Source organism: Carlito syrichta, unplaced genomic scaffold (genome assembly GCF_000164805.1).
Source record: "Carlito syrichta isolate Samal-C Ts95f unplaced genomic scaffold, Tarsius_syrichta-2.0.1 Scaffold305701, whole genome shotgun sequence".
Taxonomy (NCBI): domain Eukaryota; kingdom Metazoa; phylum Chordata; class Mammalia; order Primates; family Tarsiidae; genus Carlito; species Carlito syrichta.
This window is the reverse complement of record NW_007249797.1, coordinates 137211-153983: the sequence shown is the minus strand read 5'-3', so window position 1 is coordinate 153983 and position 16773 is coordinate 137211. Positions and strand designations below refer to the sequence as shown.

Below are 16773 nucleotides of genomic sequence, written 5' to 3'. Positions count from 1 at the left end.
TACTCTTTGAAATAGTCATTTACTAAATTGAGGGATTAAAACATCTCACTTCACTGTAGACTGGATTTCAGCTTCCATCACACCAAGAAAGCTGTTCTTTCTAACATTTCCACAAACCCAAAAGATAAATCCAGTCGACCCATGGTAATCTCCATATTATTTGTTTTCAACCATTTCCTTCTGGATACACCCTTTACTCTTCATTCCTGTGAGCTTTGGTTTCTCTTCTACTTGGAAAACTCTGTCACCTTTGCAGACCCTGCCCTTAGTATTCATTGAACTTCAGAGTCTATCTTGGACACTTCTCTTTTATGTAACTTGGGGATCTCTTTCACCATTATATCCATCTATCTACTGATCTATAGCCTAGGCCAGATGTATATCACAAGCTACAAACCTCTATGTCAAAATGGTATTAAACATTTTTACATGGGATCCGAAGCATATCAAATTCTCCTCTCTCCATCTGCTTTTTTTATTTTTATTTTTGTTATAAAGATGTGGAGTACAATTCAGATTTAGGTATACAAACATTGATCATGCAGGTACCCCTGTTGATGAGGTATGTCCCTCCCTCCCCTAGCTATTTCCCTCAACTGCCAATCCCACTCCCCACCCCAATCCCCCACCCCCCACCAACTGACAGTTTCCCGTTACTTCCAATCATTTTCTTTTGGCATTATAATTGTTCAAGTTCCTCTTATAAGTGAGAACATTTGGAACTCTGTTCTTTGTTTCTGTGATAAGTCACTGAGTATGATCAACTTGAAATTCATCCAGGTTGCTGCAAAGTCCATATATTTGTCCTTCTTTATGACTGCATAATATCCCATTGTGTAAATGTACCACTTTTTTTTTTAGCCAGTTCAGTTTTGATTGGCAACATGGTTGGTTCCATGTTTTTGCTATTGTGAATAGAGTTGCAACAAGCAAACATGTGCAGGTATCTTCTTTGTAGAATAATTTGAGTTCCTCTGGGTATATTCCCAATAGGGGAATTGCTGGGTCATATGGAAGGTCAATTTTTAGTTCTTTCAGAAATCGCCACACTGTCTTCCAGAGAGGTTGTACAAGTTTGCATTCTCACCAGCAGTGTAGAAGCGTTCCTTTTTCTTCACATCCATACCAGCATATGTTGTTGTTTGTTTTGTTAATGATGGCCATTCTTATGGGGGTTAGGTGGTATCTCAATGTGGTTTTGATTTGCATTTCTCTGATGATGAGTAAGGCTGAGCACTTTTTCATATGTCTGTTGGCTGCCCATATATCTTCTTTTGAGAAGTGTCTATTCATGTCTTTTGCCCACTTTTTAAAGGGGCTGTTTGTTTTTTTCCCTTCAGTGCATTTGAGTTTCTTGTAGATCCTAGATGTTAGGGCTTTGTCAGATATACAGTTGACAAATATTTTTTCCCATTCTGTGGGCTGTCTCTCTGCTTTCTTGTGGGTTTTGAGAAGTGAAAGATATTTACAATGAGAATTACAAAACACTGCTCAAAGAAATCCAAAAAAGACACAAACAAATGGAAAAATTTTCCATGCTTATGAATAGGAAGAATCAACATTGTTAAGATGTCTATCCTACCAAAAGCAATCTACAGATTCAATGCAATACCCGTTAAGTTACCAACTTCATTCTTCTCAGACCTGGAAATGATAATACAGAAATTCACATGGAAACATAAATGACCACGAATAGCCAAGACAATCCTTAGCAAGAGAAACAAAGCAGGATGTATCATACTCCCAGACTTCAAACACTACTGTAAGGCTACAGTAATCAAAACAGCCTGGTATTGGTACAATAACAGGCACATAGGCCAATGGAACAGGATAGAGATTACAGAAGCAAAGTCACAATTCCTCAATCAACTTATCTTTGATAAAGCCTCCAACAACAACTACTGGGGAGAGGAAAACCTATTCAGCAAATGTTGCGGGAAAACTGACTGACCACATTTGGAAGATTGAAACAGGACCCCTACCTATCACCATACACAAAAATTAACTCTAAATGGATCAAAGATCTAAACGTAAAACCTCAAACTATAAGAATCTTAGAAAACGCAGGAGACACCCTTGTGGAAATTGGAACTGGGAACCAATTCCTATTCAGAATCCTAAAGACCAATACCTTAAGAAATAAGATAGACAAGTGGGACTTCATTAAATTAACGAGCATTTGCAAAGCAAGAGAAACCCAACTACTTTTTATTTCTTCTTTAGCTCATTGAAGTTTTCCACATCCACCTACCACAATTCACTAGTACAAGGAGGGGCCACCCCCCTCAAAAAATGGAATTATTTTTTGGAGGGCGGGTCCCTTGTAATATGGGTTTTTCCCACTAGGAAAGTGTTGTAGGAAGTCATTGTCTTAGTGTACCAGCTAGCTTTGTTGTGAGAGGCTGTGTGTGGCTTCAGTGAATTTTTATTTATTTATTTATCTATTTATTTATTTTTCTGGTGGGGGCGATTGTTTCAACGTATTTGCCCATTTCGTTATGGGTAATTTAGGAGCACACTTGCCCACGCCATGCTGAATGTTCAGCAGTTTTTGACCCAAACCAGCATGACCCCAGTGCCCTACCCTCTCATTCACCTGATCTAGACCCTAATAATATTTGTTTGTTTGTTTGTTTTCCTGGATGAAAAAAGTACTCAAAGGGAAACACTTTGCCATTTGGGGATAAAACAAAAAACAGCAGAAGCACTAAAAGGCAGCAAAATTGATGAGTTCAAAACTGTTTTGAGCAATGGAAAAAGCATCTTGATAGGTGTATTACATCAAAGGGAGAGTACTTTGAAGGTGACTGGAGTTTAAACACGTAAGAATAAATATGCAATTTTTTATAAATAAATTCCGTCTGGAGGATGATCACTTTCATATGTTAAACTAACCAATCTGAATGTTTTCCTTATCACTCTTTCTCTCTATCCTTATCTCCAAAGATTTACAAAATCTTAATGACTCTTAAGGGTTTCATGGACAATTTCCTCCCACCACCTTTCTTTGGGGGGGCGTGAGCCCCCTTGAGTAGGACATAGTCTTTCTCATTTGCTTTCCTTTTAGTCTACTGAATTTTCTGCCCCAGCTTTGCCATCTGATAATCCATTTTCCACTGCACAAAAAGATTGACCTAAAATCCAAATGCCTCTACATTAGACTTCCCCTTAGAGACATCTCTCCAACAACTATCTAAAGCCCAGAAGACACATCTTCTTATTCCTCTAAGACTAAGCTAGCTATATGTAACCCATTATGTCATTGCGTAGATGCATCCAAGAAGCCCTCTTTAACATCTCCTCCACCACCAACTGCCAACCCTGGAAGTCTAAATAAAACGATCCTCCTATGTACATTCTGTCTCACTTGTCATCTCTCTATATGGATTTTTTTTGTATGTGAGTTCACCACAGGTAGAAAATTTTTATATATAAGTCATATTATTACCCTGTCATGTGGCATAATGTCTGGCACACAATAGTTGTTTAATAAATAATCATTATCTAAGTAAATACATGCACTTGGGAAAAAATATTTCAAAAGTCTTTCCAAGAATTTTTGCAGTCTTGAAATTCCTAGTAGTTATCATTTAGTCTATTATGTTTCTGATTTTGCCTGAAAGGTTAAAAAAACCATAAAGAGTTTTGGCATATTTGGGTTTTGTAAACATGATAATAAGAAAAGGAATATAATTTCATTAGGGTAAAAGGTATTAAAATTGGTATTTTTGAATGTTCTAATATAGAGATTTTTATACACGTATATATATATATATATCTAACTTAGATTTGCATGCATACATATGAAATTTGAAATTTTCTAAAATATTTTTTTCCTTTTTTTCAGGGCAAGACACAACTCCTTCCAGTACTGGTAAGAATTAATATTTGCATTTTACTTATTTCCTTGTTACAAAGTTTACACATTTAATCTTGACAAAATTTTCTACTATTATTTACTGAAATGTTTTTTAAGGACAAATTTTATAATCATGAAGAGTTATTGATATTAACTTATTTTTAAGCTTTCTGCTTGTAAGATACAAAGTTTGATAATTACCTGAACATAATGTTAAATGTGTATATTCATTATTGTGTATAAAATAATTTTTCTAAACGTGACAGTAAATCACATGACAGGTTTCTTACCTCTTCAAAAAATTTTGTCTACAAATAAATAAATTTAAATTAGGTTACAAAATTATATAGTTCAAAGATGAGTTAAGAAATTATCTGAGAAATTAGAGAGAAATCTAAACATAGATAATCACACACACACACATAATTATTTAAGAGTAGTTTGCCTTTTCAAAAGTATGCAAAACCTTGAAACTATTAAAATATTTTGTAATAATAATTTCCAAATTCTACTAGATAATTCAATTAATAGTCCTATTAGTGTCTTACCCTGAGATAAATTAAATTTAAAAAATGAAGATGCTACAAATAAAGTCACACATGTTACACGGAAAATAAGAAAAAAGTTAAATTGCATGTGATTGAAGATAAATCACATCACTTAAATGTTGTTATTGAAAAATGTATTTTATAATTAATCATATGGCTGATAGTATGCATTAAGAAGACAAATAAAACCACTAAGAAAATTCTGATTTAATAATCATAATGTACAATTCTAAATAAAATTTAGAAAATTGAATTATGAAACAAATTATTTTTGTCACTAAATAAAAATTCATTCCAAATAGTGGAAACAGAAACCATACAAATAGTAACAAAAACAGCTCTGAATCTGCATCAGAGGCATAGTCTCTTATTTAAAAAAAAAAAATCTAGTAGTAAAAACTGTATAATTTTATAGTATGGCAGAGAAGATTTATAAATTAATGAAAGTTATTCCTGCATAGTAGATTGTGATTGGTTTATGCCACCTACTCAAACACAACTTAGCATCTCCACCTCCTACAGAAGATTAAGTTCATCTCAACCATATCAACGAGTTATTTTTGCAGGAAAGGAATGGGTATGTGGTAGAATGGAGAGAGAATCTTTAAAATAGTAGATAACTCATCACCTTATTGAAAGTTTCTACTATCTCTGCACTGACTTTTATAACAAGCCTCCAAATGACAAAACCAGGTAAGTTAACATTGTGACCCAAAATGCAAGTGAGAACGGTCCCTTCCAAATATTGCCAACAAGAATGTAATCAGTGGAAACCAGTAGCATCTTCAAAGTGGAGATTCAGTGACAACATGGAAGTGGCAATTGAAGCATGTTTTCTAATCTTAAGTGCTTCATAGTAAAATTAGGCACTGTCCATTGAATGTAAGATGTGTACAGAGATATTAAGGAGTGTAGTTCTCTGAACGCCCTTCTTCATACATGTGGGACTGAATTTGTGTGGCTAGAAGTAATCTTTGGAATTGACACTCTTCAAAATAGCATAGTACTATTACATGGGATATTTAGCATGGCTTTCATTCCAGTATCTTTGTAATTCAAATCTAACAAATGACTGGGAGTGAATGACAAAGGGAATTTGTTGCAAGATTTCTCTCAAAGCAAAGAAATCATTGTAACTCTGCAGACATCAAAGTTGGTTTAACCTAAAAAAAACAAATGGATAATTGTCAAGTCTGTAATGATGATGATGAATTAATGTTAATGGACAGAATTTCAAACTCCTTCCTTCCTTCTTCCCCCCTTCCCTTTCTTTCTTCCATTTCCTTCGGACCATTTCTCTTCCTCCTTTCTTTTTTCCTGCCCTATTTTCCTCTCATTCAGTGCATAGCTGATGTGAAAACACTAAAGCTAAACTTTTGGTTTTACATTGAAGACTGGCAGTAGCTGCTTGCCTATGACTGTACTTAGTTGACTTGTAATTATGAATGGAAGTTTGATAGACTTATTTGTGAGGTTTTGGTTATGAAATTCTAGGGACTGAGAATTTTCATTAGAAAATAATACATATAACAGCTGTACTGTCACTTTGAATTTTTGTAACTACCGAATAGTTATATGGTATTTCCGGTACATAGACATTGAGGCAGTTCAATATAATTCAGATGGTTTTTATCTGTATTTAGTAAAAATTAGCTTCACTTTACCTTTAACATTAATGAATAAAGCTAGAATTTATTTTTATCATTTCTATTTCCATTTTCTTCATTTCCTATTTAGTAATATCTCAGTTTCAGTTCTTAACTTTTTGCCGTCTTACCATTTCAACTTTTTTGTAGTTTCTCTCATTCTCTCCCTCTTCCCATATTTGTGCCATTCTCTTTTACCCAATCTTGTTGAACTGAATTAAAATACTTGTTACGTGATGTAACTCAGTTTTGATTAATTGAATATTTTAAAACATACCTTTTTCAATACAAAGAAGTAAATATATATTAAAATTTATATATATTTCTATAATCCTGACATCCAAAGATCATATGAGTTTTTTTAATTTGATGTATTTTCCTATTCTTTTTATAATGCTTTTTCAGTAAAGAGCACCAAAAAGAGTTGAAGGCCTTTAATAGATGACACTAATTTTCCTGTAGAGAGCTTTTGCTATTATATACTCTTATCAACCCTGCATGTTTCTATTTCATTACTACCTTGTCACATTTTTCTTCATTGTAAAGTATGCTTGAACTGTAAAAACTGTTATTTCAGTATCTTAAATTGTGTTTCTTTTGTTATCATAAATTTGAAGACATTTCTGTAGCTTGAGTCATTTATAAACCTGCTTGAAAACTTGGTTTTCCAGTCCTTTACCCGTACTTCTTTCTTTGTTTGCATTTAATTTATTTTTATTTTTAAAAATGTTTATTATTTTCAAATCAGGGAGCACATGTGAAGATTTGTTACATGGGTATAGTGTGTGATGTGAGGTTTGGGCTTCTGATGAGTCCGCCCCTCCAGCCCTTTGTGGTGAACATGGTACCCCATAGGTGACTTTGCATCCCTTATTCCCCCTCCTTTCTTCCCTCCCTCTTTATCAGTACCCAGTGTGTTATTCCCATCCTTATGGAAAAAGTACATGTGTATCTAGAACTTTTGTCTTTTTTTTTCTCGTGGAGCCCTAGCCCTCTTACTAATCTTCGTCTAATTTTTTCTTTCCCTATCTTTTTCTTCAACAGAAAGTCAAATTTTCTTTAATAATCTGTACCCATTGTACTTCATTCTTCTGAATCCACTTATTTAAATAGTTAAGAAGCCTGGAATTGAATGGGAAGAGGGCAGGGGATAGTTGTTTTCAACTTTTCTTTCCCATTTGTATCTTTAGCTACTGAGCCGTAACTTGTTTTATATCTATATATTATATTTATCTCTATGTGCATCTATATTTATATATAGATGAGGGGACTAAAAAATTTTTTTTCTAGTAGGCAAGCCCCTTGTATTACAGGCTTCCTCCACTAGGTAAGTGTTCTAGGAACCCATTGTCATTGTTGTACCAGCAGTGTTGTTGTGAGAGTCTGCGTTCTGCTTTAATCTTTTTTTTTTTTTTGAGATTCTTTCAGTATGCTTGTCCATTTCATGATGAGTGATTTATGAGTACATCTGTCCACATTGTGCTGTGTTCAGACATTTTTGACAAAAAATGCCATGACTTCCATGCTCTACCCTCCCTATTCACCCAACTCCCCTCAAGAGACTTTGTTTTCCCCACTGAAAAAAAGTTCTCAAAGGGAAATGTTTCGCCCATGTGGAAATGGGCGACAAACAAAAAATGATAGAGGCACCAAAAGACATCCAAACTGACAGTTCAAAAACTACTTTGAGCAGTGGGAAAAACGTCTCAATAGGTGTGTTGCATCAAATGAAGAGTACTTTGAAGGTGACTGAAATTTAAACATGTAGGAATAAATACACATTTTTAAATAAATAAATTCATTTTTGGAACCTCCCCTCATATGTGTGTGTAGATGTGTATATACACTTAAAAATGCATACATATTCCACACATGCATATATATATATATATATATATATACACACACACACATGTATATATATATACACACACATATATATACACACACAATATATCATGTATGTATGGTGTGTTTGTATGTGTGTGTTTGTGTGTGTGTGTGTGTGTGTACACACAAACACTATAATGGACTGGGGAGTTACTTACTTGATTCACATATTTGCTTTCTCTTTCTTCCATTTCCCATTAATATAACAGGATCTACTACAATAAAGGAGTCTAATGTTCTGCTTCCAAGTGACCCTTCACCTGCTCGCACCACTGCATTCTCACTCGCAAGCATCTCTGAAAGAGAAAATGACTCCTCAGAGACCACGCCTCTCTTTAGTCCAGGCAATACTTCAACCCCAGTATCCCTGGACTCCTTGGATAATGCTAGTGCTCTTGCTATGACAGGTTGGCAAACAAAAACTGTTAATTTCAGTAATATTAGGACAAACTTTAGTTCTAAAGTATCAGAACAGTTAGCTGCATTATGTGTATAGTTTCTAAGTATGTAATTTTATTCAAGTGCATAAAGTGTAGGGAATATTAAGTGCCTATGAAATACTCATTGGCTAAAACAATGCATTTATGTTATTAAGGAAGAGAGAGAGAAAAAGAGAGGGAGGAAAGACTTCCTAGGTAAAACCAGGAGGGAAAATTGTGCCAATATCCTCTGATCGCCACACTCTACATCATCCTCCCAGTTCCTGCTCACTTTTCTGGAACATAGTTTTTATATCAAGTGATATTTCAGCTATCAACTGGAATAAAGTCTATATGTATTATTTAGTTTGTGCTTATGATTTGTATTGTGGAATGTAATCACATTTTGTTTTTGCTTGCTAATATAATTAGAGGAAAAAATTCCTTAATCCACTCACTTTTCTGACAATATTATATCATCCAAAATTGTTCTTTTAAATGATTAAATAAGCATCCATATGCATAACACTACATTTAATTGTGCAATATTATTATTTTTTAATAGTTTATGAATGTTGCAAAACATTATTGCTATTGAAGCAAGTGTGCATATATATGGGGGTGCCAAAAACATGTATACACTCTTTAAAGAGATGTTATCAATGTATTATTATTGTTATTTTATTGTAAAGATGTAGGATACAATTCAGGGTTAGGTATGTAAATGTTCATTATGCAGGTACCCTGGTTGATGAGGTTTGTCCTCCAATTAAATTATGATAGCAATATGAAGCATGACCTTCGCTCAACTATGCTTCCACCATTTTCTTTGACTGTCCTGCCTGTCACGTGGTGATGCTAGCATTCATTTGATTAATGCCATCTTTTGGGAGAATGTCATACTCAAAATGTGTATACATTTTTTGACACTTTAAATATGTGTGTGTGTGTGTGTGTGTGTGTGTGTGTGTATGTATAGATGTGTGTATGTATATGCATTTACTTTACATATGCTTCACAGACACACAATGAAAATATCATCTCCTCAAATCCTGTTTCTTAAAGATACCCTTTTAACCATTATAGTATATCTTCTGGGCTCTGGGTATATGATTTTATGAGAGAGAGAGAGAGAGACAGAATGCACGTACATGTGGAACTGTTTTCCACACTTTTTCCAACACTGGATATTATCGATCTCTTAAAACTCTGACATAACTATCAGAATGATAACTTAAAATATTTTATGTTGATTTATATTTTTAAAAATTTCATAATGTTTATAACATTTTCATTTATCTTTAGCCACTATATATATTAGATAGATGTCTGTCAAATCTCTCATTCATTTTTTAATCTCTTCTTTGTGATTTGTGAGAAACCCTAGGATATTGGAAAATTCCTTTTTTACTCTGTCTATACAGAAATGTCCCAATTCTCAGTTTGTAAAGTTGATGGAGAATTCAGAAAGCTCATAATGATTACAAGGTCTAGAAACATCAATCTTCATAGCTGCATTTAGTTCAGGGAACCTCCGAGGGATACATAAACAGAGGAGGCCTTATCTTCCTGCCAAGCGAACTTTAATACTGGCAGACACATTTGAATAGATTGGGTGATTTCACAGTTTGGTAAACTATAGTAGCAATTTACTCCTTATAACTGCTTAGTGCTTAAATTTTTCATCTGCAGTGGGGGAAGGTCGATGTAATGATCTCACTTTCTTACCTTAGGTGTTCCGTCAACACAGACGCCTGACTTTTCCACGCACAAAGACTCGCAGATGCCCTCTGGCGAAGCAGACACTCAGGCATACAGCGGCATGGCCGCCACTCCCACACTCATGCCTGCCCCCAGCAGGAATGACACCTCAGGTTTGCGGGTCTTTAGACTTGTGCAACTATGAAGAATACATGACAACTGCCTGTATTTAAGAATGGTGTGAGGCAATCCCACCACTTGTTCAACGTGTAGCACTTACTAGTTGATGAATTTAGAATTTCATAGTCACCCTTAGGAACAAAATGTACCTTTGTTACCACTGAACAAAAGTCCTTTAAATGTAGATGAATTAATAAGAAGAAGTGTGAGAAAACAGCAAAAACCTGCTCATGAGGAAAGAGTTATTCAGGATAATCTGTATACTTCTTTATATTTTGGACAATGATCATTGTGCATTGAAAGCTTATTTTTGGTATTAATAAGCATCAAGGTTATTTTAGATTAACATCTCTTTATTCGCAGCAACAGTGCAAAAAGAGTCCCTCCCTTTTCTTTCCAAAAACAGTGTCTAAATCACTTCGTGGTGCCAATTTTTTTTGTGTGCAAGAAAAGCAAGTATGTATGTTCTTTCTCAAGTCACAAATCCATAGAGTCACATGTATAAATTTAGTGCCCTGAGTGCTTGAAAGTTAAAGATATAAATGGTTGACCTATGCAGTTGGCCAGAAAATGGTCTTGCTTCAAACACATCAAATAGAATAATTATTATTTTGATGTATTAAAACAGTACCCTTGGAATAAAAATCATTCCAGGCAATCCACACACTTTAAACAACTGGTAGAACAGTTCTCCTCACCTCCTGTCTTGTTCCATCTACTGGAGCTGCTATGGGAGTCATAGCAAAAAAAGATGCAGAGCTTTTAACAAATCCACGGATTCAGAAGTTAGGGAGAGCAGAAGCAATAAAATAAGGAAAAAAGACTGACCCCTGGGAGTTGGTTGTCACACAAACCAGTCTGCTACTTTCACAGTAGCTAATTTCACTAATTACAAATCTATTCGGATGATTCAACATAATTAAAATTGTGATTGGGTGCAGTGGCTCACACCTATAATCCCAGCACCTTGGGAGACTGAGATGAGAGAATGGCTTGAGCCCAGGAATTTGAGACCAGCCTAGGCAACCTAGTGAGATCTCGTCTCTACAAAAAATATCGAAAATGTAGCCCTAGCTACTCAGGCACAGGAGGCTGAGGCGGAAGGATTGCCCGAGGTTGCTCTGAGCCGTGATCATGCCACTCATTGCACTCCAGCCTGGGTGAGAGAGTGAGACCATGACTCAAAAAACAAAAAAGTAAAATTGCAAATGCCACTCCTAAACCATCACTGAGATTGCCTGCATAGCAAGGGAAAAGTAGTTTTCATGTAAGAAAGGAAAATGGGGAATTTGGGGAGGAAGAGACTGGAGGTCTTCGAATATATGGGGACAAGGGCTGGTTGGGAGGAGAGAAGAGAAGACACTAGTGAGAGGGGAGTTGAAAAGAAGGTGAAAGAAGGCTAAAGACAAACCTGGCAGCTTTTACTACTCTACAGAGGGTCAGCTGAAATTTAAAGGATAAATAAATACATTTTCCTATTCTTCTTCCTTGTTCTGGAGTCCTCTGGGGATCCAGAACTGAAGACTTACTGTTTATGTGACTCTTTCTATTCGATGGTTTAGTTAAATCTTGTGGTTGAGTGACTTTTGAAGACTGAGCTTGGAACCTACATTCAATTTTTTGGAAGATACATTTCCAAGTCTATTAAAACGTATGTGTGAAATTATAGATTACAGTCCATTTGTAATTGGCAGGTGCCTGCATGCCCACATCAAAGCCATGTTCAGAATGTGCATGGCTGTGTCACCACGGAAACATGGAATCTGGCTGCAGATGTACAACTAATTGCATGTGTTTGAACTGATGAGCTCAGAGATCTTGACAGTGAAGTAACCAAACATGCTCTTGAATAGAGGATAACTCATATTTCTTTTGCTTTTTCCATGGCAACTAGTATAGTGCTAGCCATCTAGTAGGCACCCAATGGATATACATTGATTGCCTGTGCTGCAATTCTGAATGTGATGTCTGGGGAAAGATGTAAAATGCATTAGGTGCTTTGAAGCCTGACAATGAAAAGTTCTAACCTAGTACAATGTTCAGTTTCTTCACCTACAAGACTAGATTCTATACCAATTAGCCCATATGTGATTGGAATATAAGAGATTGATGTCAGTATAGTGTGGAGTTTGTTGGTTTCAAACCAATTTGATTTTCCTGGCAAGGAATCCTACACAGTGAAAGTAGAATTGCAAGCTTCAACTAGAAATGAAAAAAGAAAAAGAAAAAAGAAAAAACTCTGAGCTCAGCTGCTGCACAGGCAGGATCCTATTCAGCTCTATTTTAAGAAAATTAAAACCGAGCACCTGCACCTAGAGATCCTTCCCCAGAGAGGTGCATGCTGTGTGCAGGGCTCTCAGCACAAACCAGGTTGCACTTCCTCTTTAAGGCAGTCTCTTCTACTCGGGGTTCACTTCCCTCTACAGGGTCTCAGCACAACCAAGATAGACCCCGCTCTACTGCTTTGATGCATTTTTAATATCGCCCACGGCAGTCCTCAACCAGGAGGCCTGGCCTCCTTAGACTGTCCAACCTATTTCCTGAGGCCTCAACTATTTTTTAAAGTTGTGCTCTGATTGTGAAGCTGCATAGGTTTTCAGTTGTCTCTACACTCATCTTTTCCACAGCCATGGAATTTGGGGCACGATGTGTAGAGCGCATATATTGTGGCATTGCAGAAGTGCTTGGTTGTCTTTTTCTCAGTCATCATGCATACATTGGTTGTCTGGCCATTGCCTTTGCACGGCAGGAGTGAGTGACAGTGCTGATGGCCCTTCTGATTGCAGATGTCCCAGGAGAGAGGATTCCAACCAGCTCCTTTCCTGCAAACACAACAGTGTTCACGTTAGCAGCTACCCTCAGCCCTGCACGCACCAGCTCTTTGGCCTCACCTGCACGCACCTCCAACACCACCACCAACACCAGCTCCTCAGGTTTGACTGTGCTGCCCTAGGTGTCTTCGACTACCGATAATGAAATCAAACTTTAATTCAGCTTTTTAATTTCATGCCAAATATTATTTGCAGGTTTCCTGTTTTGCCAGTTTTCACATATTGATATAAAATTGGGCAAAAGAAACTTGCCAGTAAGGTTTTTCTGGGCATGTTTTATGTTATTACTAATATTATAAAAGTTCATGGCAAAGAAGAGTAGATAATAGACTTTAATGTTGTATAGTCCTCAGATCAAAGTCAACTTCTTCGACTTTCTAGTGGATTATAGGATAAATTACTAATACTTTCTGAGTATCAGATTTTTTTTCTGTAAAATGGATATAATAATATTCATTTCGGAGGGTTGATGTGAGGATTGAATATGTAAAAAAGTCTGGTATTCAATAAATATTACAAAATAGTAACTGTTATCCTAATTGCTATCCAAAATAAGGAGGGTTGTAATTGAAAGAGAACGAAATAGTTTGTGGAAGAATCACACATCAGGTAAGAATAATACCAAGGAGTGACTAGTTTCCCCTCAACTTATACAATGTTAGTTTAAATCACCTGAAATATTAATATCTGCAAGAGCCATTTGTAGATGAATCTTTAATTTACTATATTATTTTAAAAACAAGCAAGTGAAGGCACGGTGACTGAAACCTGTAATATCAGCACTTTGGGAGGCTGAGGAGAGAGGATTACCTGAACTCGGGGGTTCAAGACCAGCCTGGGCAACTTGGCGAGACCTTGTCTCTACAATAAATCAAAAAATTAGCTGGGCATGGTAGTACACACCTGTAGTTCCAGCTACTTGGAAGGTTGAAGCAGAAGGATCGCTTGAGCACAGCAGTTCAAGGCTGCAGTGGCCGTGAGTGTGCCACTGTGCTCCAGGCTGGATGACCGAGTGAGACACCAACTCAAAACAAACAAACAGACAAAAAACAGAAAACAAAAACAAGTCAGTGTAAAATTAAACAAGGACTCCTAGAGCAAAGATTGGCTTAGAGAATTACCTTTGCTAGAGTTTTCCCACGTCCTTTAGTATGACAAACTCATTAACTTTTATTTTTTGTTCATTTCCTTGCAGATTCTCACATCACACCAGCCACTTTGAGCCCTGAACAAAGCACTGTTTCTTCAACCATAACAATAGGTGACAACCTTACCTTCAGTCATGCAACCATACCACCCCTATGTTCTGGGAGATGTGCAAACACTAGGGCACACCACCTGCCCTCCCTTGGGCTCCTTACATGTTCAAATTTCAACAGTGCCACATCTGTTGAGATCAGGCTATAATGTTGCTGTCATAACCCGTCATATTGTTGCAGTGGCATCCCCCAACAGTTGTGTACTGTTGAAAACATGTACTAGAAATGACCGCATCCACTAGAACTTCTTTTTTTAAGAGTATTAGTATGGAAAAGAACACTTGCATCCAAGGGTCTTCCCAGTGCAAGCCTGAGTAGCAGAGGACTGATAGCCCAGTTTCAGTCAAGTTGTGAGGGAACACAGAGGTCAATGAAAGAGACCTGGAGGGAAAAGCCACAGCAATGGCAAGGTCTGTGAGTCAATGGGCAAGGGCAGAGCCTGCAAGCTCACCCTTCTCTCCCAAACTCTCCCAATTCAAAAGCAAGATTAGCAGAGATCTTTTAGCTTCCACAACTACTCCATTAAATACATATGCTCACACAAGATACTACTCAATTCATTGAGAGAGTAATTTATGACCTTAGATGTAGTCGATGTACAAAGAGCTTACCAAAGTTAAACTAGGGAATAAAGCAGACCTTGCCTATTATCTATTTTTTCAATTAAAAATATAAACTTCATTCTATGGGAATATCATGATATAAATAAATTTTGAGATTCATCAAGGGAATTAAGACCCTTAATATCTTTTTGACTGAATAAATATTAAGCCATGTCACCAGACCACAATCAGATGTATACCAAAAAGTCTTGATATTGTTATCATAATTGTTGTATAGCGTAAGTTCATGAAAATGTTTTATGAAACTAGTTCATTAGTTTATAGCATTTGAAGTTTTGAGATTAAAATATTGTCCTAGGCAAACCTTGCACTTTCTGTTAAATCTAACTCCATAGACTTCAGAATTTATGAAGTTGAAACATTGTAAATCACCTTTCTCCAGAATGACATAGCAAGTATTCTAAAACAAAATTTTAATAATTTGCGTTCTTTTTCTTTTTCTATTTCAGCTACTACTACACCTAAGATATCATGTGGTAAGTTTGCTTACTTAGAGTCAGCATACATCACTTTGGAATGGCACTTTATTTTCTTTTTTATTCCAAGCTTTCAATACCCAGTAGCAAGCTGAATCCACTGTTTCTAATTGTTCATCAACGACTGGCTCCAAATCTTGTGAGCCTATGTCCCTTAGTGGCAAGAAGCTTTGATTTCCTATTCGGACCCAGTGTTGAATACCCAGGATTAAAAACTACTGGCTAAGCCTAGGCAACATAGCGAGACCTCGTCTCTACCAAAAAATAAAGATTTAGCACAGCATGGTGGTGCGGACCTGTATTCCCAGGTACTCAGTAAGCTGAGGCAGGAGGATTGCTGGAGCCCAGGGGTTCCAGGCTGTGGGGAACTGTGATCATGTGCTCCAGCCTGAGTAACAGAGTGAGACCGCGACTCAAAAAAAAAATTGATGAAACCATTTAATTTCATTTTAGGCATTTGTAAAACGGAATGATAACAAGTTTGTTTGGAAGGATGGGGCCAAGATTCAGTGTGAACATAAATATAAAATGTGGACAATACCTTCAAATTTATGAAGAAGAAAAACAAAAACACCCCTCTCTCTCTCTTTCTCTCTCTCTCTCTCTCTCTCCCCCCCCCCGACCCTTTTCTCACTCTGTCTTACCAGAGACTGACTCCAAGCAAATGCTTGAGAACAGCTTGTATTCACCCCTTTCCCATTTTCTTCCTTTCTTCTCAAAGTAAGCCCTTCATGGTCAGAGCTTATCTTTACATTCATTTCTAACTCTTAACACTGAAGTCACTGCCTTCAGTCACTCTCCATACATTTATTGCAATGATTGTCCATCATGTGTTTCTTTAATCAATACGATTGATTATGATCCACCTCTCCTCTTGCATCATAGCCTCCTTACACTTTCCACTCAAGTAATACCAAACTATGTTCAATTTTTCTCACCACGTGCTGCTCCTTTCTGCCTCTCTCTCCACTTCCGCTCTTCTTCTTCTGCACTTGGAATTTGTCTGCTCCCCTCCACACCCCGTTCCCTGACCTTCACGTCTATCATTCTATATGCCGCTCATATTTTAAAATATAAACTGAGTCACTTTCTCTGGAAATCTTCTCTTAACCCTTTACTATGAATAGATGTTTCTCTCTTTATTCCCCCATTGCTTTGTGCATACTCTGATTTTAGGTGTTTGCTTGTCTCCTGAAATTCATGTCTGTTTCCACATCAGATTATACATTTCTAAAAGCAGATCACGTCTAACTTGCCTTTGTATTCCTAGTGTTTGGGACCATGTCCTAAACGTAATAAAGGCCTGGTAATTTTTGTTGAATAAAAATGAATGAATAAATT

General features: G+C 36.5%; 1 protein-coding gene across 1 annotated transcript in view; it reads left to right on the top strand.

Moving 5' to 3' along the window:
- PTPRC (protein tyrosine phosphatase, receptor type C) overlaps window positions 1-16773 on the top strand; it is a 117347-nt gene that overhangs the window by 51704 nt on the left and 48870 nt on the right. Inside the window, exons 3-8 of the mRNA XM_008062424.2 lie at window positions 3848-3874; window positions 8153-8350; window positions 10096-10236; window positions 13030-13176; window positions 14270-14335; window positions 15406-15432. Of these exons, the coding sequence (XP_008060615.1) occupies window positions 3848-3874; window positions 8153-8350; window positions 10096-10236; window positions 13030-13176; window positions 14270-14335; window positions 15406-15432 (606 nt within the window). The remainder of the gene's footprint in view (window positions 1-3847; window positions 3875-8152; window positions 8351-10095; window positions 10237-13029; window positions 13177-14269; window positions 14336-15405; window positions 15433-16773) is intronic.